General features: G+C 35.8%; 1 protein-coding gene across 3 annotated transcripts in view; it reads right to left on the bottom strand.

Annotated features, from left to right (window-relative positions):
• The window catches only part of LOC6576749, a 38,116-nt gene extending 18,730 nt beyond the window's left edge, over positions 1–19,386 (bottom strand). Inside the window, exons 1-3 of one of the 3 annotated variants that reach the window (XM_015165346.3) lie at positions 19,302–19,386; positions 17,150–17,436; positions 4,850–4,996 (exon numbers count right to left, since the gene is read on the bottom strand). In XM_015165346.3, the coding sequence (XP_015020832.1) occupies positions 4,850–4,955 (106 nt within the window). In that variant the 5' untranslated portion in view covers positions 4,956–4,996; positions 17,150–17,436; positions 19,302–19,386. Of the gene's footprint in view, positions 1–4,849; positions 4,997–17,149; positions 17,437–18,881; positions 18,955–19,301 lie in introns of those variants that run through there. The other 2 variants (XM_044009106.1, XM_002002701.4) reach the window with 2 other exon arrangements.
• Positions 19,387–23,497: the final 4,111 nt, after the last annotated feature.

The following is a 23,497-nucleotide window of genomic DNA, read 5'->3' on the forward strand; positions in this document are numbered from 1 at the left end:
ATATATGTTTAGGTAACTGAGAGCGCTGCATATGCTTGAGACTTGTGTAGGTCTAAAACAAGAAATTGTATATTATGTCTTTCGTTTATTTACCACAAACTTTGTATTTTAGCTGAAAACACACAAAAAACTTTTAAGCGCAGCAGCTGCGGCACTTGAAACAGTTTCTGAAATGCTTAAGCTGTGAGAAAATTGCTTGAATTGGCTTTGGTTAAGGTATTTGCTATGCAACCCATCGAGTGACCTTGCTAAAGTAGTTTACGTAGTTGTGAATAGGTTCTAAGAAACCTTTTGAAACGATTGAGAGATTCAAATGGCGAATATAGTCCGATTCGAGGTTGATTTCGTTTGCAGATTGATATAATTCTCACTCTTGCTCAGCTCTAGAGCTTTTCTCATTTCAGACATAATTGGAATAATTTATTAGAATCTGAACTTGAATAATTATGTATTTATATTATTTGCATTCTATTCGTAAAGAGAATTTTTAGAGACTTTCTTCCGGTACTTAGAATGACTAAAAAATTGACTGGCAGACAGGACTAGCTGGCCTGTAAAGAATATAATAAATATTTTTAAGAAATTTTAATCTCTATTTTTAGGTGAGCAAAAGGAAAGAGAGAAAAATGAACAGAAAGGAAAACAACAGAAAGTTCTAAGAGATCGTATGCTAAACATACAACATCATCATGCCACCTCATATATATTGATAATTCGAAAGTCAAGTCAGGTCAGTCAGTATCCAAGTATAGATGCTTGAGCATATATTAAATTAAGTATGCATATTTATAAAATTGTCATTAACATTTTAGTTTATTCTCATAAATGTCATCATCAAATCCCAAAAGTTCAAGCATATAAAATGCTCCACTCTAAGCTCTAAAAATACCTAATTGTGAAACTAACTGCTCAGACTTTATACTCTGCATCAAAATATACGCAAATCTCTTACATTTAACCCATTTAATTTAATTTTGCTGTTGACCCCGATTAAAGTCACTTTTAATATCCATAGCATTTGTCCTATTTAGGTAATTTGGAAATTCACTTTGGCTATTTAATTACCAGCATAGTTTTTCATGTTCTTTTATTTTCGTCCGTTCTTTTGTAAGTCGTTTGGCTGAAAGAAGAAAGTGAAAATCAAGTTGCGGGCACGCATATATTGTAGTTTCACAAGTGCAATAAATCTTCTTGTGCCCCTTTCATTAGCCTCATTTCGTATGCATTTTGTTTCGTCTGCTTGGCTCAGCAGCGCGATTCTTTATCTTTACCATATGATCAAAGAGTAAAAGAAACACAGAGATCTGTTCATAGCGTAGAAAGCGGTATTACAAGAATAAATCGTGTAATTCTAGCTGTTTTATCGGCATTGCTGCTTGGCCGTGGATTACCTGGCAATACGAATACGAATGCCTTCGAAGCTTTGATTTGGCCAGCTGTCAATGGCCGTGGCCCAAACGTTCATTAAACTCTTGGACTCGAACGTAAAGTTCATTTAACTTTTCGCACATTTGTGTGCCTGGGTAATGCTCATCTTTAACATGCTCTCCTTCTTGCGGCCATTCTCACTGGTTTGGCTGCTACGGCATTGCCCACCTCTCGCACAGTTCACACAGAAGTCAGTCAACTAGAAAATTGTTGACTTCCATAAGCCACCGCACACATTTGCTTAAGCACACGAGCATTTTACGCTTCGTGATTAGCTAAATGCTGAAATTTGAAAATCATAAATAATATCACCCCAAAACCAACTGGCCCATTCATTCAGTCATATGTGTTAAGAGACCGTCGCCGGCGCTTATCACAGTGTGTCTCATATATCACTTGCTTTGCTCTCGGGGGACTCTGTGCGTGCTGACCCAAAATGCTGCATTTACACTGGCAGCGGCACACGAAATGAACTTAATTTAATTTGTTTTTTTTTTTTTTTTTTTTTTCAGAGCTGATGCTGCTCTTGGCATTTGCTCGAGCGTGTCCACAAAATTGTGGAAGTCGCGCTGTTCTTTTTCTAATTCTAGTTTTTTGTAATAGTGTTAGTTGTTGTTGTTGTCGTTGTTGTTGCCTACTTATGCGTTTCGTTTCGTTTCTAGGTAAGATTGCGAGTTGTTTGCTTTACTCGACTGTCTGTCTGTTTATCAATTTGAGGCTTTTACAGTTAGACGTGATGCTTGACTGACGAGTAATGAAGGCAAACATTGGCGTGGCTTTGACTAGAATTACAGAGACTACAAATTCTATATCTACCTTAAGCTTATTTTATGTTGAAGTGAACTTATGTTTAATTTATAACGCAACATCAAAGAAAGCGATACGCATAGTAATTAAAAGAGAGCTTAATGATTCACTGTAAGAAGTCTATAAGATTTTACTCGTGATTAAATGGAATGAAAGTTTGAAAGAAAATTAGAAATTGCTCAAATTATTATAAGTACATAACAAACATTTGCTGTACGGCACTCTCTTCTCTCTAGTCAGCAGTTGAAATCTACACCTTATTTAATCAGTTAAACGCCCATTGCTTATATTACGCTTCAGTCGTAAGTCATCAATAAAAGTAATGCTTGAGCTGAATAACAGCAGTGGCAGCAACAACTACAAAAACAACAACAGCAGCAGCAACTGCATTAAACGCCAACAGTTTGGCCTATTTTTTGCACAACTGCACCTATAACAACTCATACACACACTCACACATACACAAATACACGCATACCAGCTTACACCTTGCATATGCATCAAAAAACACAAGCAACGTAACATTAAAATATCAAAAGACTTAGGCAACGAACTTGTTTTGGCCGCACTGCAGTTGGCTGCGCCGTTGGCAGGTGTTTGTGTGTGTGTGCGTGAATAATATTATGAGTGTGTGTGTGTGTGTGCATATAAAAGTGTTAATAAGCACAGCAACTGCAGCTAGTTAATACGAGGCAGCTACAGCTATTCCAACAACAACAACAACAGCAGCTAAACTCAGTGGCATGCTAGGTAGACTGGGACTGCGACTGCGACTGCGACTGGGAATGGGAAGCTGAAGAAGGAGGAGAAGGAGGAGGAGGAGTAGGCAGGCCGATCGCCAAGTTAGTCAGTCAGTCAGGCAAACTTGGGTTGGCATTAAACAACCGTTAAGAAATCTTGTTTCGAAGCGCGTTAACTTTTTTTTTTTAGTTTTAGTTTTTTCTACTTTTTTTTCTTATGCTAGAAACTTGTCTCGCCTCACATATGCGGTACCATGGTTGGTCTTGTCGATGTACGCGTACTCATACTTTGTTGCGAGTATATACAGAGATTTCCACAAACACCACATACATACATATATATGTGTGAGTGTGTATATATAAATAAGCTTTGTCAGAGTTCTGTGTGCTGTCATAGCCACATGGCGGGCATTCTTGGCATTATCGCCCAGTGGGACAGCAACTGCAACTGCAACAGCAACAGCAACCAGTTTGGCATATGTAATAACCGTTATCGCTGGGGCTGCCAGTTGTAGGTGGCCATCGAGTGAAAGGCTTCAGCGCCAAGTGTTGACTGCCTCACTGGCCGTAGAGTGATTGATTAGCCGGTCCAGCATTTCCGTCATTTCGACTTTTAGTCCAAATTTTTTCTATTATTATTATTATTTTTTTTTTTTTGCATTTGTTCTGGCCGAATTGTAGCAGATCTTAACCCGTTTGGCGGGTTGGCAGCTTTTGTATAGATTTGTCATTAACGATAAGACCGCATTTTAATGGCTAAAGTCTGCGCTATATGTACAAAAGGAGCTTAGCAGCTGGTGGCCTAATGATAGCCAAAACAGGCCTACAAAGAATCATGTTTAAGATTTTTCCACTCCTGGGGCCTAACAGAGCTTAGCGGTAGAGCTTCAGGTTTATAACAAATGATTATTAGCTGAGCTATGCAAGGCCTATCTTGATTGTAAACAATGAATGATGGGCAGTTTTCTTACTAAAGAAAACTGTATATCATCATTGGTTTTTCATTAATTTCCAATAGAATTAATTGGCTTATAAACAGCATGAAATTCAGATTGAATTGAGATTTGAGTAAAAAAAAAAAATTAAGAGATTTTCATTAGGCTATTTTTGTGGATTAATTCATGAGCGATGATGGAGCAATAAAAGTTAGAAGCTGCTTTGAAGGTTTTAATATTTTTGTATGCAACTGAATGCTATATAAAGTGGGTTAAATTGACTATGGAATTTCGGAAATTGTAATTCAGATAAATAATAAAAAGACAGGAAATCAAAGCTGAGATATAATTTCCCTTTCTTTAATAAATTATAAGTTATTATTGATCTGCATTTTAGTTTTATAAATTTCTAAATTTTCATAAATAATCATAGATTTTTTTTAGAATTATCTGACAAAAAATATAATATTAAAAATATTTATTTTGCCCTAAGCTGAGTTGGAAATTATTGACTTTAATAAACGTTGTCTCTGAAATCGTTTTAATACGCATGCAATTAAATACAAAATTAGAAGTTAGCTGAAAAATCAATATATCAGCTGAACTTAATTACAGTTTAGCAAACATCTTAAGTGTAGCCAAATGCACAGCAATTAAATCGACGGAAATCAAAGACAAGCTGCCCGACCCATTGCCAAGAAGGTAATCCAACATCCGTTTTGCCTATATACAAAATAACAAATACTTATGCATGCCCATACATATAATTTATATACCGATGTACATACATCAGTATATATGTAATTACATTTATTTACGCTTTGATTTATGCGCAATTTTATTTCGTTTTTGGCCACACCTGCAGCGGCCACGCACGTGCCTTTTGGCAGTGGCTGAAGTGCAGCTGAAATTGGAAATTCAAGTTGAATGCGAACTTACCATTTGGACACGAAAACGCCTCATCCGCTGTGGCTGTGCGAATTACCAGCACCAGCGACAGCAATGCGGCCAGCCAATGCGAATTGGCTGCCGTCGTTTTGGCCATGTTTTGCCGATTTAAGGCCAATTAAAGTTGAATGGGGCAGCCTGCAAGGAAAAAACAAAACGACAAAGAAAATCAGATTAACAATTTATTTCTAATACAATAAAAAGCAAGAAATCGCAGCACAAACTCAAACAACAACCAAATGAGAAAAACCGCACCCATAATGACTAAATAAATTTATCAAAACTTGTTTATAATTCAAAAAAAAAATAATAATAATAAAAATAAATAAATAAATAAAAAATAAAAATTAAATTAAATGAAATAGAGAATGACGATGTCGCTGTCATTTTTACCAGCCAATTTTAGCTTGAAGCGTTTAGCAATTTTATCACTTCTGTAAATTTGAGCGCAGCACGTGTTTTGTGGCTGGAAAACTTTGTGAATGCGGTTTAGAAAGTTTCTGGCCAGAAACCGCACAAGATTTGCATATATTTATATACATATTATAAGCTGACTAATGCGCTGAAGCTTCAGCCAGGCAATGAATTCCACTAATAAGTTTTTGGATGCATGAAGTGTGGAATGATGTTTTGTCTTCATGAAGACTAAGGTATGTGGGCTAAGCTAATAAATAAAAACAATCAAAATCGAGAGAATACTAGTATGTAAGCTAAGGCTAAGCTAGCCACAGACAAAATATATATATGAGTATGCTTGTAAATGATTCAAATAAAACAAATGAGAGAATCTTTTACGGTATTCTCAACTTCATTAAAAAACCCTTATATTATTTAAAAAAAAATATATATATATATATATATATATATATATATATATATATATATATAAATGTTAGAAAGTCATCTTCCATTTCTATCATCTCCCTGATCACTTTCAACAAATCAAATTAAATTAATCTAAAAATCTCTAATATGACATCTGCGCACAGTAGCAGCTGAAGCTTAACTCTTTTAACTGTCAGACGCCCATGTCAATTGCTCATATTGTTTACAAACACAAAAAAAAAAAGCAGAGTGAAAAGAAACCAAAACTTAAGCGCAGTTGACTTTGCGCCTTATACAATCATTTTCTTATGTCTGCCTCCTCTACACTTCACATATAAAGTTTAAGGCTCTTTGCATTGTTGTCATAAATCCCAAGTGCTTGTCTCTCTGAACTTTGTAGTTCACTCTTGTCTCATTGTTAAATGGCCAGGCACAGTGTGTATAAGTGCATATGTTCGTGTGTGTGCCTTTTCATTCATATGCTATGCAAAATAAGTCATACAGTCTGGCATTTGTGTTGCTCTGAAAGCTGAGATCGAGGCGCAAGGTTGACGTTATTGTCAACTAATTAAAGCTAACTAACACATTATGCATTAGTGTATATTTGCTGTTGTTTTTTGTTAACGCTCACATAACTCAGTATGTTTGAAGAAATTCAACAGCAAACATTTGCCAAGACATTTAATTGAGTTTTATTAACTTTACATATTATTTTAAAATTTGTTTTCACTAATTTTCCATATGTATAGCTCGTAAATGCAATTTTTATTATATTTATATCATCACGCAAAACAAGTTTTTTGCCTAAGTCTTTTGTAATGAATTTTTTTGTTTGTTTGTGTTTTGCTTGAAATGCTATTTTTGCTATAGCTGTAAAGCTTGACGTATATGATACACCCTAGTCCAGTCCAGTCCAGCCCATTAACAGTTTCCGCAAATAAAATCTCCATACAGACACAGACACACACACGCTCACACTCACACTCGCTGGCATCTCGAGTCTCAGCTTAAAATTTAGTCAAACGCGAAGGTTGTACTTGGCACTTGGCCACTTGTGCATGTTTCATTTGCGAGTAACGGCACACAGACGCCCGTACAACAATACTTATTAGATAACTTTGATTAATGCATGCGAAAGGCTGAAACTCGAGCCAACTTGAGCCGTACAAAGCGGCTTACAGCTGACGGCATCAGCGTCGGTGTCGCAGTCGGCATCTCTTTTATTGAAAGGCAAATTAATTTGCAAGTAATCTCAACACACTCCACACGCACCACACGACACCAGCCAAAGTCAAAGCTTTTCAACGTTAATTAACGAAAAGATGTTAAATTAAAGCCAAGTTTTTCCCGCACTTGCAGCTCGAATAATACAAACAAAAAGGGCGGAGCCCGTTTCTCAATTGCCTGCATTATGTAACGCGCATAATTTTACCATTTATGATTTTTCTCGCGCGCACTAAATTTAATTTTTGAATATTTTATGCATTTCGAAGTCGGAAAACATAAACAAGAAAACGCCTACATGCAGAAGAGCAGAGATGAACAACTCTCCAAAGTTCATATAGATGTGTGTTTAGGTAAATTGGGGTTGTTTGTTAGAATAGCTATGGTAGAAAAAAATTTTTCATAAGAATAAAAGAAATTATTGGGAAAAAGTTTGGTATCAGCATAAACATGATTTATTACTCATAAGACACAATTGGTGAAGCAAACACAAAAGATATTCCAATATTAATATGATTTATGTTAATAGCTCTCGCTTTTCTTTTCATATAAAAAGGAAGAGAAATCCAAGCAATAGAACCTTAATTTATATGCGTATTATATTATATTTCATTGACATCATTTCTTTGTATTTATTTTTTTTCTATAAATTAATTAATTAATTTTAAATATTTTTAATTTACTTTATGCCTTTCACTCCAACTATTTTTTTAATTGTGAACATGTAATATCCAGTATATTATTCTTGTTATTTTACATTATTCTCCCTCCTCTCTATCACTCTCATTATATAATAATTAGATATAAAATCAACTAACTCTGAGTATATTTCCCTTTAAGCTAATTGTATTTATATTTCAATATATTTTTCTCCACTTACATCGTCATTTAATATCTTCAAGAAATATTTCCCGTTTATGTTTTAAAATTAGCTTTTTCCTTAATTTATATTTAACTTTATGCACTTATAAAATTGCCAGCCCAATCATACTCAATTACCCCTTCGTTAAAAAGCATACAAAGTCCTATTTGGCTATGGTGCAGCTGTGTAGCCACCCAAACCACATTTTTGCTAACCAACAACCGGCAGCTGTTGTTGTTGTTGCTGCCATGGCTGTCGATGTTGTTGCAATTAGCTGGCTATGCGGTTTGGCCTACAAAGCGACCTGCTGCCAAATATTTGCAGCAAACTGGCTTCACAGTCGTTGCTGCTGCTCCTGCTGCTGCTGCTATGTCTATGTTGTGTGTCATTTATTTAGCTGAACAGCACAAATATTTGTGTGTGGGTGAATGCTGCCATTGTTTGGTCTACGAAAAGGCGCCAAAAGAAAAGAGCTGGGTTTGTTTATCAACGGCATATATGTATATATATAAATATAAATGTATTTGTATTTACTTAATGGCTCCATGCAACTCAGTCGGTGTCAATTTTATAGAGGGGGCGTAGACCGTTTGAGCCTGCCCAAAAACAGCATGGTCATTAGCTAAACTGAGCATTGTAAATTAAGCGTTGACATTAATTTCCGCTGATGAGTCAAAGTCACAGCAGCTTAAACTGTGAAAAATCTTTAGCTGCTGAGCTTTATGAAAAGAGCATAGTATATATATATATTATTACTATTATTATAATCATTATCATCATTAAGTTCCAAGTTTATTTATTTTCTATAAATTTTCGTTCTCGTCGAACGGCAAATTTCGTTAACTGTGCCTAACTGTAGTTTCCGTTGATTTTTTATGCCATTTCTATGGCTAATTGAATTACTTTATTATATTCCCCAGCTCTTGAGACATGCGCCGCCCCTCGGGCCATACGATTAGCCGTCAGTCGGTTAGAAGTCAACACCCCGACAAATATTTTACTTATATAATCGTAGCTAATGAAAGAGTCCCGCAAACATGAGCCGAATTTTGATTCGGCACGAACTATGCCACGAGGCGAACGAAAAGCCGAAAAAAATATTATCCGGCTTTGCAGACAGAGTCCAGCTCGAGAAACAAAAAACATCTCATATTTCAGATAGATGATCGCGTCACTCAGACTCTGACTCAATGCTCATAGCTAAATGCAATATGCAATATGCAAATATCGTCAATCGTATGCATACTTGATAATCGAAATAAACCCAGAGCTAATAGGCATTTAGCATGTAAATAGAGGCGCCCAGGCGAGAGTGAAAGGTTCGACTATGGCTTCGATTATGCATCTCGCATATGGTTAGTTGATTATGCGCCAATGTTTCAATTCATTTGGCAATATTCACAAAATTTACATGAAAATAGCCGGGCATGGGAAATTGAAGTAAAAAATTATTCAATCTTTGTTGCTGTTTTATGGGATTTTCGTAATCAGCGTGCATGACACCTTTTCGAAGCTATTAATTAAGCTAGTTTGATCAATAAGCGAAGGTGAGAGATAATAGTAACTGGCCAACACAATGCATTGCGACAGCCGATAAACTCGTGGCTGATTAAGGTGTATGTATATATATGTATTTATAGTTAAGTAAGACTTATTAAATGCATTTTTCCAGAAGTGATTAAATTTACTTGATTTGATCACTCCAAACAAAAGACTTAGGCAACGAACTTGACAGCTACAACTCGAAAACTTCAACTAGCACTCAGCTCAGTGTGCTGCAGACAACTACAGAACACACAACCACAAACAACAATAGCTATAGACAGACCATCGTCATCACCATCGTCAGCATCAGCAACGCGCACAGAACATCAAAGAGTTGTGTGTGGCAATGTAGCGAACAAAACCTTTTTAGCAAACATGTCGGCACAGATGTTTCGCAATGGCCAGAGCGAGCGGAAAGGCCCCAAACTCGTGGAGCGTCAATCAAAATTCAAATTTTCAAGCATATGCAAAGCGATTGAAATGAAAAGCCAAACTGCAAGAAAAACTAAAAGCCAGACAAAAGATCAGCATCAGTCGCAGTCTCAAACCGGTTCACGGTGGACTGGCTGAGGCGAGACGAGGTGAGGTAGTCGGAGCATTCATTATTGATGACACCTTCGACATTTAAAGAAAACATTGACGATGACTAAATGCGGCTGGCTGTGCAGCATACAGTAGGCTCTGGCTATGACTGCAGCACAGCTTACAGACAAATGGTAAAAGTCAACTGCTCAACAATTTGGTGAACTTTTTTTTATGTTGCTTGTTTGTTTGTTTGTTTTTTTTTTTTTTTTTTTTTTTTTGGTTTTAGCAACTGCAGTCAGCTGCCGGCTTGCCATTTATGGGCTGCATTTAGTTTTCCATTTCACATTGGCAACTGCCTGGCGTATATTTCCAGTTTTTCATTCAAAGCTGCAGCGCTGCAAAGCTGAACTTTCACTCACAGCACTTGTCGGGCGCCTGGTCAGTCAATATTGGCCACACAGCTCGCTGGCAGCGCGCGGACTGTGCCAAACTCGTTTATGTCCGCCCAACTAATGACCAAAAACTTTATTAGTTTTGCTTTTACGATCTTACGGCAGCTTTGTAAATCGAAACGCTTGAAGGTCAATTGCTTTTATGACAGCGTGCTATTCGAAAATTGGGTCTCTCGAGTAAGCGGGCTTGATTGGAAAAGGAGCAGGCGAGGGAAAGCGATTAGCTTTATTTTTTTTAACTACTCGTATCGAAAAAAAAATACTAACTACCTCTATGAAGTGATTATTGAAACAGGGCTGCAAGCATGGCAAATATGGCTGACGATTTGGTTTTTGATTCGAATTTATTTCCTGATTTAAGATTGGTCTCATGTAAATTATTAAAACATAATATAAATATTTAAATGTAAATTATTTTCATTACTCTCTACTGAATATATATTCGTTATACCCGGAAGGTGGTATAATCGCTAGTTTGGCTGCGGACCAGAATTTTCGTCGCTATAACCGTATGCGCTCCATATAACCGGATTCTACTGTATTTTCATTTGTGAGTACAAGCACCAAATTATAATTCCTTATATAAATATTTTAGATAAATAAATAGATAAATCTAGCCAATATATGAAGGTTTCGTATGAACATGAATATAGATGACTTTCATATAAAACAAGGTTTTTCAATTGAAATGTAAAAGTTTCATTGAAAAATCAAATTCGCTTTTATGTGCAACCTGTTTATATCACTACCAGGGCTGGGATTATATATATATATATATATATATATTATATACATATATTATTTATTATTATTGATATTTACATATTATATTGTATATAACATATTTTCAATTTTTTCTATAATTAATTAAATATTTTTAATTTTGTTTAAGTTTATACTTATTTTGTTTTGTTTTTATTTTTATTTATATTTTAATTATTTTAGTTTTTTCATAATTTAGCTAAGTCTGAATTTTACAATTTTATAATTTGTAGAGTTCATTTTTATAGAAATCTTTTGAAATGCTTTCAAAATATAACAAATAACTGAATAAGAATAATGACATAAAACTCCTCAATTTTGTCATATACCAATCAACTTCTTTCGTATTTTATTGATTGAATAATTCATAGAAGTCTCTTCAGCCACCGCTTCACTGATATTATTTCTTTGGCACATTCACATTTACGACTGTAGCCATAATGACGGGTATGGACCCACATTGCTGCCCTTTTACTTATACGCAAATCAGATTCACTCTCATTTGCAAGAAATACTAAAGATATTTCTTATTATATCCGCTTTGGGTCCGTTATGACCGTTTGTCAGACTGAACGACTGCAGCGCAACGAATTGAATTGTTTTTTTTTTTTCTCTTTTTTAATAAATGTTCTACAATCCAAAACCAGATTTTTATGTAAATTTCTTCAGATTGTTGTTGTTGTTGATCGCGGCGTGATTTCATTTCAGTTAGCGACGCTTACTTTGTGTCTGTGTGTGTGTGTGTGTTATTGATATTTTGCCTTAGCACAAATTTGTGTGTTTAATTTGGGCTCGCAGGTAGCCGCAGCAGCAGCTTCAAGCGATGCTTGGAGTCTGTTGCCTGCTTGGCCGCTGTCCAGCCGGACTCCACTTACAGCTTCGGAAAACCAGCTGGGCAGCCCCATTGAACTAGTTTCGTTTTGTGGCATGTGGCATTTGTGAACGGTTTTGGTATTTGGGTTGCCATAAATAATGTAGCCAAAAGCCTCAGTCAGTCTTTGAAGCTATTGAAGCTGTGCTCGCATTTAAAGTGGTTCGCGTTGTGGCTTATTCACTGATACAGACAGAGAGAGAGAGAGAGAGACAGAGAGGGAGAAAGAGAGCGAGATCACTAAGCACTGAGCACTTGAAGGGTCTAATGAGCTGTGAAGGTTGTGGTCCGCGCATACAATTTGTGGTCAGCGTAGGTTGGGTAATTACAGTTAGAGGTTCGACTAGAGGTTAATTGCATGGATATAAATTGGCCTCATGATTATCGCTGGCTTTCATCATCGTTTTTCATTGATAAATCTTCGAATGGACCGTTTGGCTATTTCTGGATAGCCAAATAAAGGTACGCTAACATATTTACCAGCGAATACAGTTTTCTCCCTCCCTCTCTATCTCTCTGTCCCTCGTGTTTGTCTTTTTTGTAACTTGCCACCGATGCCTCGCGTCGCCAGCAGCTGCAACAGCTAGTAAATATGTTTAAGCTTATTTGTTTTTATGTGCAAACTGACGAAAGCTGAGCAGAGCACACACATACACACACACACACACACACACGAGTAGCATACACAAATGGTCAAATGATTTCTACTGTCCAAACGCTTTCACAATGCAATGCTAGTCGCAGGAGACAAGGGGACGGGGCGTAGTCAGGTGAGCGCAATTAATGTTTAATTTGCTAATAGACAAGTAAGAGTTTTGCTTTGCAATGTGTTTTCGTTTAATGAAAAGTGAAGTGGAAAACTCAAACATAACCATAAAAACAAATATCATAACTAAAATAGTATCAGAAGCAAATCAACAAAACAAGCTAAAAGTCTGGCCAAAGCGAGGTGGAAAAAATGCTAAATATGCAATGGAGCTGCACCTCAGCAGACACACACACACACTCACACATACAGTTAAACACCCACTCATGAGTGTGAAGTCAGTGAGGCAAACGGAGCTGTGATATCATGCAAGAGTATAAGGAGTAGCTATCATGATCAGAGCCACGGCGCAGTCATCGCTATTGGCACCAGTAACAGTTTTTTTTTTGTGATTTTTTGAAATTCAAGACGTAGCTACTTCAAACTCAAAGATGGTCCCGAGAATGCAGCGAAAAGAAGCAACAACAACAACAACAACAAAACACAAACGCAAACAGGTTAAAGCCAAGTTGGAAATAAATATGCAGGCGGCAGACAAGTCAAGAGTCAAGCTAAGAGCTGAGGGTGTGTATCTATGTATGTATGTGTGCGTGTATGTGTGTGGTTTGGTTTGCTTGTGGTGTGAAGCACTCATGTGAATTTTATAGCTTTTTTGCCAAGCTATTTGCCTGAAGTTTTCGGCTGTAAGCTGAAAGTGAGCGTTGTTTGAGGAATGCATAAGTTGCTTGCCCAAGTCTTTTGTATGCTAGCTAAGTATTTTAAAAGAGAGAGAGAGAGACAGAGAGAGAATGGATGTAGACATAGATAACATAAACCAGAAATGGGGTTTTATATTTCAGAGAGTTTCTTTATTTTTCAACTGCCTACATTTTTATCTTCTATTTAAGAGCTCTCAGATTCTATGCGCAAATGCCTTAAGAAAATTTCCCCTAAAAAAACTCGTTCTGTCTAAAATTTAAAGAGCAAAAAGTTTGTACATAAGAATGGTTTACTAAATAGGAATACGCAAAAATTATATATTATTTATAATAAAATTTATGATTTTTTCGAATTGTTTTTAAATAATATTAAAACATAAAAATATATAAAAGATCCTATTTTTATTTTATAAAATATAAATGAATAATAATTGTAGAATAATAAATTTGCGTATTTCTTAAGTAATATGAAAAAGAGCAATAGAGAACAAATAAATAAAAGAAAATATTAATTGTATTAAAAAAAAAAAAAAACCCTAACATTTAATTTACTAATTTTTAAGCGAATATTCTATGAAAGAAGCATACATTTTTTTTATTATAAAAAAAAAATAGCTTATGAAACATTGTTTCAAATAATTTTTGAAAAATAATTACTAAAATTATCAAAGAAATATCTATAATTCTCAACTTTCTGCTTACAATTTCCGTTTTATATATATTATGTATATCACCAAAGTTTTATTTTAATTTTATAGTAAATGCAATTAAAAGAAATACTTTTACTGTGTTGGCAGGCAGATATCATTGCCACAGCATGCTTAATCACTTTTTAACAATTGCCGACAATGACAGCGCCAAAACGTTTTGCCGGACGCACCAGAGATCCACTTTCTTGTGGCATTATGTGCACGTACCGTACACAATTCTCACAATTAAAAAATGTATGAAAACAACGAAAGAAAGAGAAAAACTTTTCGTGTCAATTGTAACTAATCGACGAAGGCGCCGAGAAAGCGCCCACCAGAGCACCGCCGTAGAGCAGATGCAACTTGGAAAACTTATGAAACCTACTCGTCTATGATATTGTCAACTGTTTTTCAAGATGATTAAGCGCTCTTTTTCTTTTATTTCTTATTTCACTCGCACAAAAGACACTTGGGGGCATCAGCATTAATTCGCTTTTAGAATAGGATTTGAAGGCACTTTCACTGTCGAGAGGCAGACGGAAGCTGAGGCTGGGAGTTTCGTTTTTGTTTTGTTATTATTAAGAAAAAGTTGTTGATTAGAAAATGATGTTTGATTGAAATCCAAAAATTATTGGTAAGTAACATATAATTATTTAATGATATGGACTGCTCGCATGTTTGGTCAAGAGAACGAAAGACTTAAGACACGAACTCGACCGACAAAGCACCTCAATGATGCGCACTGGAATGCTCTTACGATCAACAACCACTAATCAGTTCAAGAGATCAAGGTTCGGGGATCTTATTGCATGACTCGGTCAGCCACGACCATTTGCGTAGCCCCTCTTTCTTGCAGCTAACTGACACTTGATGTATTGTGAGCTGTTTGTCAAATTTTGAGCAACCAGAGGCGGCTTATTTATCAGACAAGCGACGAGGGGAAACTCGTCTCACAGTCGCAATCAAAATGTGTTTCTAGTTTCGGCTACGTTTCAAATGACTTCTTGCACCTTCGAGCAGGTAAACAAACCTCTAAGGTATCTTCTATTGTGTGTATGTGTGTTAGAGAGTGTAGTGCTACTATGTTATTATACCTGCGGATGACTTTAGATTTGTGAATCGAATTTGATTTCTTTTAGGGTTGCTTGAAGGTCTATCTGCGCGCCGTCTAGGCGTCAGCTGCTATTTATAGAGGGAGAGTAAAATCTGTGTTCTTATGAGAAAATTCTAGGTAAATGTCGAACTTAAAGAATGTGGATTAAATCAAGTGAAAAAAGAGACAATCAATAGAATTCAAGTGAAACAGGATTAAATCAATTGAAATGGAAAGTTTAGCTTATGCGTGTTTGTTTTTAGATAGACAAAAGAGATGATGCACTTGCCGCTAGTCGAACCAAACGAGCGCTCAGTTTCCGCTTCTACTCGCATGCCAATATATGAAATTATGACTAATCATCGATACACAGCGCGTAAAACACGCGCTCGAACTAGTCAGACTGGTTTGCTAACACGAAAAATTTCATTTATCTAAGGTATTAAGCAGAACTCATCTGAATACAAATCCATAAGATGCTGTACTAAAAAGATCATGGCACACAAATTATTTTCCAAAGCGAACGAAACGAGTTTATTTGGCAGTGCTAAATGCTTATGAACTCAGCAAAACAAAATGCTTGCCAAAAAATGTGTTTTCTGTGTTTACAGATCTCTGAGCAGATCAAAGCAGGAGGCAGCGGGCGGCAGGGGGCCACAGCTAACACGTCATTTGTTCTGCATTTCACTTCCAGTTAGTGAAATTTTTCTAACCGAAAAGATATGTATATACAACCGAACAATAACAACAATACTACACAGTTTTTTTTTTCTTTTTGCTTTGTTATTGTTTTTGTTAGTGTTGGAGTTGCTGTTGGTGTTGGTGTTAAGCAATAACATGAGGCAGAGTGCGTCTCAAAAAATTGAGGTTAACTCTTTGTGCCGTAGCGCTCTCGCTTTTTCGACTCTCCACTTGGAAGTTGGCTTGGCCTTTATTGAATAAATGTGACACACGAATGCGAGGCTGACGAACTGACGAACTGACAAACTGATAAACTGACTGACGCACTTACATACATAAGCCGGCAGACAGTCAACGCTTTTGTTTTGTTTTATAGAAAGTAAAAGAAATTGTTCTTTGATGTTGATTGCTGCTGTGCTACTTATGGCATTGGTATGCGTGTGTGTATGTCTACATGTGTAAGTGTATGTTTATGGCCGACGCTGCTTAGTAGTGCCTGTAGCCTTTGCTCTGTGTCACAATCGTATCGATCAATCAATTAGTTAAACACAGTTCATTATGATACTCCATATACTTATATACAATCATTTTGATTACAGATCGCTTGGCAAAATGAAAGCGTGCCATTTTTGTCTGTCCATTGTTTATCGATAATCGATCGATAAATAATCACATTTTTGCGCCATGAGTACAGCCATGGATATAAAGTCAAAGGCGTGCCATTGAATGTTTTGTTCAGCTTTTATAAGCTGGTTGCATGATGTCAGCTCAGAGTTGATCCAAGCAGCAACAAAAAGCGATTCTAATGGCATTTTTTATCAATCATAATCGAATAGATTACTTTTAGGTGAATAAGTTGAAACTTGTCATATTAGAGTTGAGAATATATACATCAAAATTAAAAGTTATTTCCGGATTTAAGATTTTCTAAATTGAAATATGACTTATCATGCTCAAATTTGCCATAGAGAGAGTTTTAAAGACAGTTTTATTGAATGAATAGATAGAGATACAAATCGAACATACTTGAGAAATATTTATGAGCAAGGCGTGGATAAAGAAGGAAATACTTAATATATTCACAGTGTTTGTAGAGCTGTGATGTTTTATATATTATAAATAATGCATAAATAAATAGATAAAAATTTGAACATATTTCATTCGCATCCACAAGAGATAAGAGTACTGCAGATAAGCAATAGTTTATCTTTCTGAAGCCCGAAAAAATTCCAACAATGGATAGGTTTAGTCATGCCTGCTATTCCCCATTTAAATATAGTTTTTGAAGTGTAACTCACCTCTTATATATATGCAACCTATATACGCAATGTATATGTATTACGTTCGACTATATATCGTGATCCGCTTTTTAATAATCCAATTTATGTGGCATGTCAGCTGGTTATCCTTGGAGTTTCCCGTTTTCGTATGCAACACACTGGCTCTTGTCTCTTCCTCTTATTCTTTCGATATTTATGGCAACTTTTAGTTTACTTTTTGTTTTATTTTATTTTCTTTAGGTTATAAAGTGCGGTTTTTATAGATGCTCGTAGTTTTTTAAAGCGCAAGGCCGAATGCTGTTGCACTATAGATAGAGATAGTTGATTTCGTTTAAAAGGCGTTAACTAAGTATATCACACACTCGCACACACACACACACCCATACACACAAATTCATAATGATACATGATGATATGAGTGTTTATGCAGTGTGTTCTTTATTACTTTAATGTCTTATAAATTATGCATGCAAAGACAAGCGGCTAAAAATTCTTCACACAGCTCGTCGGAGCCGCTTGTGGATGCTAAGCACGTTTCCAAATGCGTTTGAACGGGCAATGGGAACAATTTTGTAAAAGAAATCTAAGAAAAATATTTTATGCTAATTAAGAGAAATATTTCTTGGAGTCAAGTCTATCCAGTTCTCTTTGAAACTTATTTATTTTGATATGCTCCAACAAAAGACTTAAGACACAAACTTGTCGAACATAATAATTATAAGGTCTGTGAATTTTTCGTTAGCTAATTTTAGAGTTTGTTTTTTTTTTACGCTCCTCCTGTCATGCAACAGCTGCAACCGCAAACTGCAATTTTTACACCATTTTTTGAGCATTTTTTTTTTATATTCGAGCTACTGCTCTTTTTTTTTGCCTCAATTTCTTTGGTCATTGCGCAAAGCACTTGCTGCCCAGTTGCTGGTTCCCCGTTTCCCGTGTGTCTGTGTGTCTTTGTGTTTGTAATTTCTACCTGGTTAATGGGAGCGTAAATGCGCAGCTGGCATGCGAAGTTAGTATGAATAGTCGTAGTCGTATTCGCTCGAATTCTAATGTCAGTCTCTAGTAAAGTGCAAAAGGCACAGGCACACAGACAACTTAATGGAGTGGTACAAAAAGAACCAAGCAAGCGGTTGGCTTAAGTTCAGCTAACTTGCATGGATAAGCCTGAACAAAGACCAATGAATGCGAACAGCTAGCTGAGATAGCTGTAGATATAAGCTTCATATGTACATATATGAAGCATAATGCTCTAAGTTCATTTCCGGTAAATTTACTAAAATATATTATTATAATAAACATTTTTCTTAGATTTCAAATGAACAAATTTATTTCCTTGAATGTTTTTATTTATTTGGCAAATTTATATAATTTATTTTGTGTAAAGAGTTTGCTCAAATTAAATTAAATTTATTATCATTTATTAATTTCTAAATTCCAAATATTTTATTAATTTTTGATTTTAAAGATTTAAATGCGGAGTTTTTTTTTCAGTGTTTATCACTTCTTCGAAAATTTCACTTAAAGTTTTCTATTTTCCAGCAAAGCTTTTGCATTCGCGCACGCGCGTTTCTTGACGGGCTCAAAAAACTTTACACACAAATCCTTTGGCAACACACATACACAATTGCACGCAGTGCATAAACAATTGTACAAAATCCAGTTTGAGTCAGACTCACACACACACGCACACACACACACACACTCTTGCACTCTAGCGAAAGACTCTGCGACGGAGCCAATTCGTTTACTGTACCATGCCACACGAAGGCCAAACTCTGACTAAAACTTGTTCAAGAAATTCAATGCGGCTGCACCTGAAATTTCAGTCCACACACACTAACACATACACACGCAGACCACAAGACACGGCAGCAGAAAAGGCAAAGCGAAAGAAGGTAGAGAGCCGCAGAGCAGCCAATACATGGATAGGTAGAAAAGTACGATGAAGAGATGAAAATAAAATAGCGCGACGTGCCCGTTTTACAGATTTTCTTGCTGCTGTTGTTGTTGTTGTTTTTGTTGTTTTTGTTGTTGTTCACTCTTTCAGTCTTTCAGAGTTGTCGCTGGCGGCTTTTTGTTGCCAGCCTGTTTGTTGGCTTACTCAGTGCTAGACTTCTTAACGGCTTTCACATACATACGCACACACGCACACATACATACACACTGAACGTACACTTGACTACTTCTCGCAACCACAGCCTCAACGTCCACAACGCGCTGCAGTCGACAATATACTGAAAGCTCTGCAGGCTATCAGCGACCGGCAACTACTAGCCGCAACGCCGCTGACTTCTGTAGAAATGGCGGCATGTGAGTCCGCCAAAGTTGCGGCGAATTCGAGTCGGCGATCGTTACCTGTTCGTTGTGCGAGCCCGGTCACTGCGTGAGCTTGGGCAGGGCATCGAGATTAGCTGCTAGTTCCTTGGAAAATCCTACTAATTACCTAGCAATGCATGCACATGTGCCGTTTATGCTGGGTTTTTCTCCTCGCATTTTCGATTTTTCAATTTTTTGCCGACTGTTTTCAAATATTTACCAGTCTGGGCCAGGATTTGAAGCCTGCGTGAGAGTCTTGTACGTGCGAAATGCCAAACGGAAGCGGAATCTACTAATGCAGCGTTCTGCTGTTGTTGTTGCTGCTGTTGTTTCTTTTCTTATGGCGACTTAACACAACGAAAGACTTAGACAACGAACTAGCCCAAAGTGCTGAGCTATAAAGCAAGCAATATAGGACCGAAAGAGGTTGCTAAAAGGTTGCAAGGGCAAATGAGGATAAGGTTTATTACATCACTTTATTAGGGCAGCGCACACACACACACAAACAATCGGAGAACTCATAAAATATAAAGTAGGCTCTGTTTGTTTTATGTCTTGGCATTGGATTATTAGTTAATGAATGAGAATCATCCACAGAAGTTGATAGTGACGCAATATGCATATGATAAGCTGAAATCGATGTTCCTTGTTTGAAATTCAATTTTTTTATAAATTATATAATTTTTTAAATATTTTATTATATATTTTGCTGATTAAAATTTACTATATTTAATGGGTATTGAAGGCTTTATACAGATATAGCAGGGATGCAATGCAATGTAATTGCAGCTTACTACAAATACATCTGATGTTTGGTTAGATAAGACAGTAATACATGATAATTTGGTAACATAGATATCGTACTACCTCAATGGGGTTGCCCAGAAGGCCAAGAGGCAAGCCCTTTAACGCTTCGCTAAGCAAACACGCAAGCAATGGACAGTTGGGTCAGATGAGTATTTCTTGAATGCAAGTGTCACAAATACAGCCAAAATGCATTAAGCCCTAGAGAAAGATAAAGAGATACGGTGAGAGAGTGGACGAGGGACAGAGAGGGAGGAAGAGAATGGGCTGCTTAGACAAACTCAGACGAGACTTTGACAGTTGGCAATTGGCTCGTCGCGGCGGCAAATATTGCAGACCAGAACGGAAGTGCCATATAAAGCAGGTATAAAGCCGTTAAGGCCCAGCCAGAAATATATATATATATACGTTTTTTCTTAGAGAAAGTTTTGACATATATGTCAAAAATTGGAACGCTTGGAAAAAAGCTTTTAAAAATTTCGAAAAATAGAGGTAAAATTAAATTTTTAGAAAATTAATCTGAAGAAGAACAAGAAATGCAGTTAGCTATTTGAAATTAAGACAAGCATGCATGGACAATACAAGATAACACATAGACTGAGTGACATCATCAAGGAGCGACCCAAACGTCCTAAGCATTATCTTTTAGCGCTTGGACTTACTATCTTCTCAGGAGTATTTTTTGGCGGATTTCTAGCAAAAACTATAGCATATATGCTAGAAATCAACAATTTATATTCACCCGATGATCTGCTCGATTATGACGACGATTGAAAGCCGAATACATTTTGAAAGTTGAGCACATCCGAGGGGCGAGGATGTAACTATGTTCAAAGTCAATTTGTAGTGTCTCTCATACTTTGCTTTGATTAATGTTCGTGGCTATACGCATAGTGTGTACAAGAGTATAATATTGTCAGATAATCTTAATTTATTAAGTACTAGAGACGAAGAAGATTATTACCTTGGTATACTCTACATGTATTCAAAATAGCTGCAGAATTATGCCTTCAGTTGGTTCTACGATATCTGTTTATATATTAGAAATAGACGTGGGACCGATAATTGGACGCTGGAAATTATGTACAAGTGCTGAATCTCATCCAAAATTATTGGCAGTTTAGCGGAGTCTATGGAATCAAGCGACTCGCCACATAGAACTCTTCTAATTTTCAATTTTAGTGGCCAAGCATTGGAAGTTGGAAAGAAAAACTTTTGGGGAATTAGTAATCTCACGGAGAAGCTTTGAATATGTGACTTGACTTCCCTCGATTATTTTCTCTTTGCTAACTTCAATGGGTGCCAATATTTTGAAAATTATTCCCGGAATAGAAAGGTGTAATCGAAATTGGAATCTTATGCAGGAAACTCTGCAGCCAAGTCGAAGCAACCATTTAATATACTTTCTATATAATATAATAATATAATAATTTAACTAAACAGCTTTGTTTATTTTCTTGTAAATTTTTTTTTTTCATTGCCAAGAAGAATTATTTTATGGATTTTTGAATCAACTTCTATGCTTCAAAGCTTAATAGCTCTAAATTACATAAATAAGGAGTAAATCAGAAATTGATTCTATAAATTCCGAAAAAAATGAATAGAAAATCTTTTCACAATCAAAAATAATCTTAAAACATAAAAATGTGATGTGCTTATTATGTTATCTGAACAAATATGAAATACTCTTCTAAAAATTTCAAATACTACATAAAATGCATTACATTTTTTGGTCAATATCATATAGAAAAAATCTTTTTTTAATTTATTTTCCGAAACTGAACAAAAAATGTATATATAAAAATTAAAAAAAAAATCGTCATTAGAATATAAATTTAGTTTCAAGAAAAACCTCTTCGAATGTTAACAATTCATTTCAACGGCTTTTTAAAAGTGTTGTCCCAACACAAATGTTGATTAACATAAAAGTGCGTTAAAGACCTTAGCAGTGTTGTAAGTCGTCGAATAAAAATCTGAGTAAAGAGCGCGAAGCTTTGTATATTCAAAATTCAAAAAAGCTTTGCATCAAAGCGATGTGAATTCGCTAAGCTTTTCAGACTCATTTCGTAGCATTTGCTTGCTTATCGACTCCAATTAGGGCTAGTAAAATTAATTGAGAGGCTTTTATGATGCTGCTCTTGCTCTAAATGCATAAATTATATTTTCTGCAAAAATAAATTCATTTACTAAAAATAAAAGCCAAAAAACCAAAAAAGATCGTATTATATTTTGCTTATTAAAATAGAAGCAAATCCATAAAGTATTAAAAATAACCTGTTATACCAACTGTCACATTGTTAATACCGTTTAAACCTACCCTATAATTAGAGGTATGACAGTTTTTTTCCCCGATTGCTATGATTGATTAATTAGCCGGGCCAAAAATAGCTGCAAATGGCAGCCAATGCGGAGACGTGACTTTGCCAATTTGAGGTATTTATTTGCACTATGCGACGTTTTGCAGACAGACATGATAAAGCAGACTAAGTATGCTCTAGTGGGGTATACATAACTCGAGTATACCCTCTTACTCAGACGTGAGTAAAGAGAGTAATAAACATTTCGGATATCTATAATTAGATATTTAAACAACTTTTAGATTCCAATTATTTTTTCTCTGCACACAATACTCATCAATATTTTATATTATGTTATTATTAATTATTTTAAAGAGATACGATGAAATAGTGTAATATACCCTGGTGGGGTATTCATGACTAAAAACTACCTTTACTTCCAATTTGAACTATATAAATATTAAAACTTACTTCTGCATGAGCACAATAGTTGTGTATTAATAAATAATAGCTTAATTAATAATGGTATTAATAAACAATTTGTCTGTTTAATACCACTAAGCCCCTATGTATTTAGACCTATGTTTGTCTTAAAGCCAAACTTAATATAATTAATACAAATGTTGAAGGAATATGTAAAATTGCGCAACTTATGAACTTTCGAGATGTAAATAGAAGACTTTAAATAAATATAAAAACTATATCAATAACTAATACTAAAATACTTAACCAAAATATATATCAACTGTATATTGTCTATTCATAATTCCCATTTCACGAAACATAATGCGACAGTTGTGAACCACCTTTTAATTGGGTTAAGGGTATTAAGAGACGTATTTATTTTTTAAACAGACCCCTCCCTTGTCTGTCCAATTTAGCCGCTGGCCAGGTCAATAGATTTGGGCTCTAAAGTAGGCTAAGCAAACTTGTGTGAGTGTGCGAATGTGAG

This window comes from Drosophila mojavensis, unplaced genomic scaffold, assembly GCF_018153725.1.
Source record: "Drosophila mojavensis isolate 15081-1352.22 unplaced genomic scaffold, ASM1815372v1 contig_36, whole genome shotgun sequence".
NCBI lineage: Eukaryota > Metazoa > Arthropoda > Insecta > Diptera > Drosophilidae > Drosophila > Drosophila mojavensis.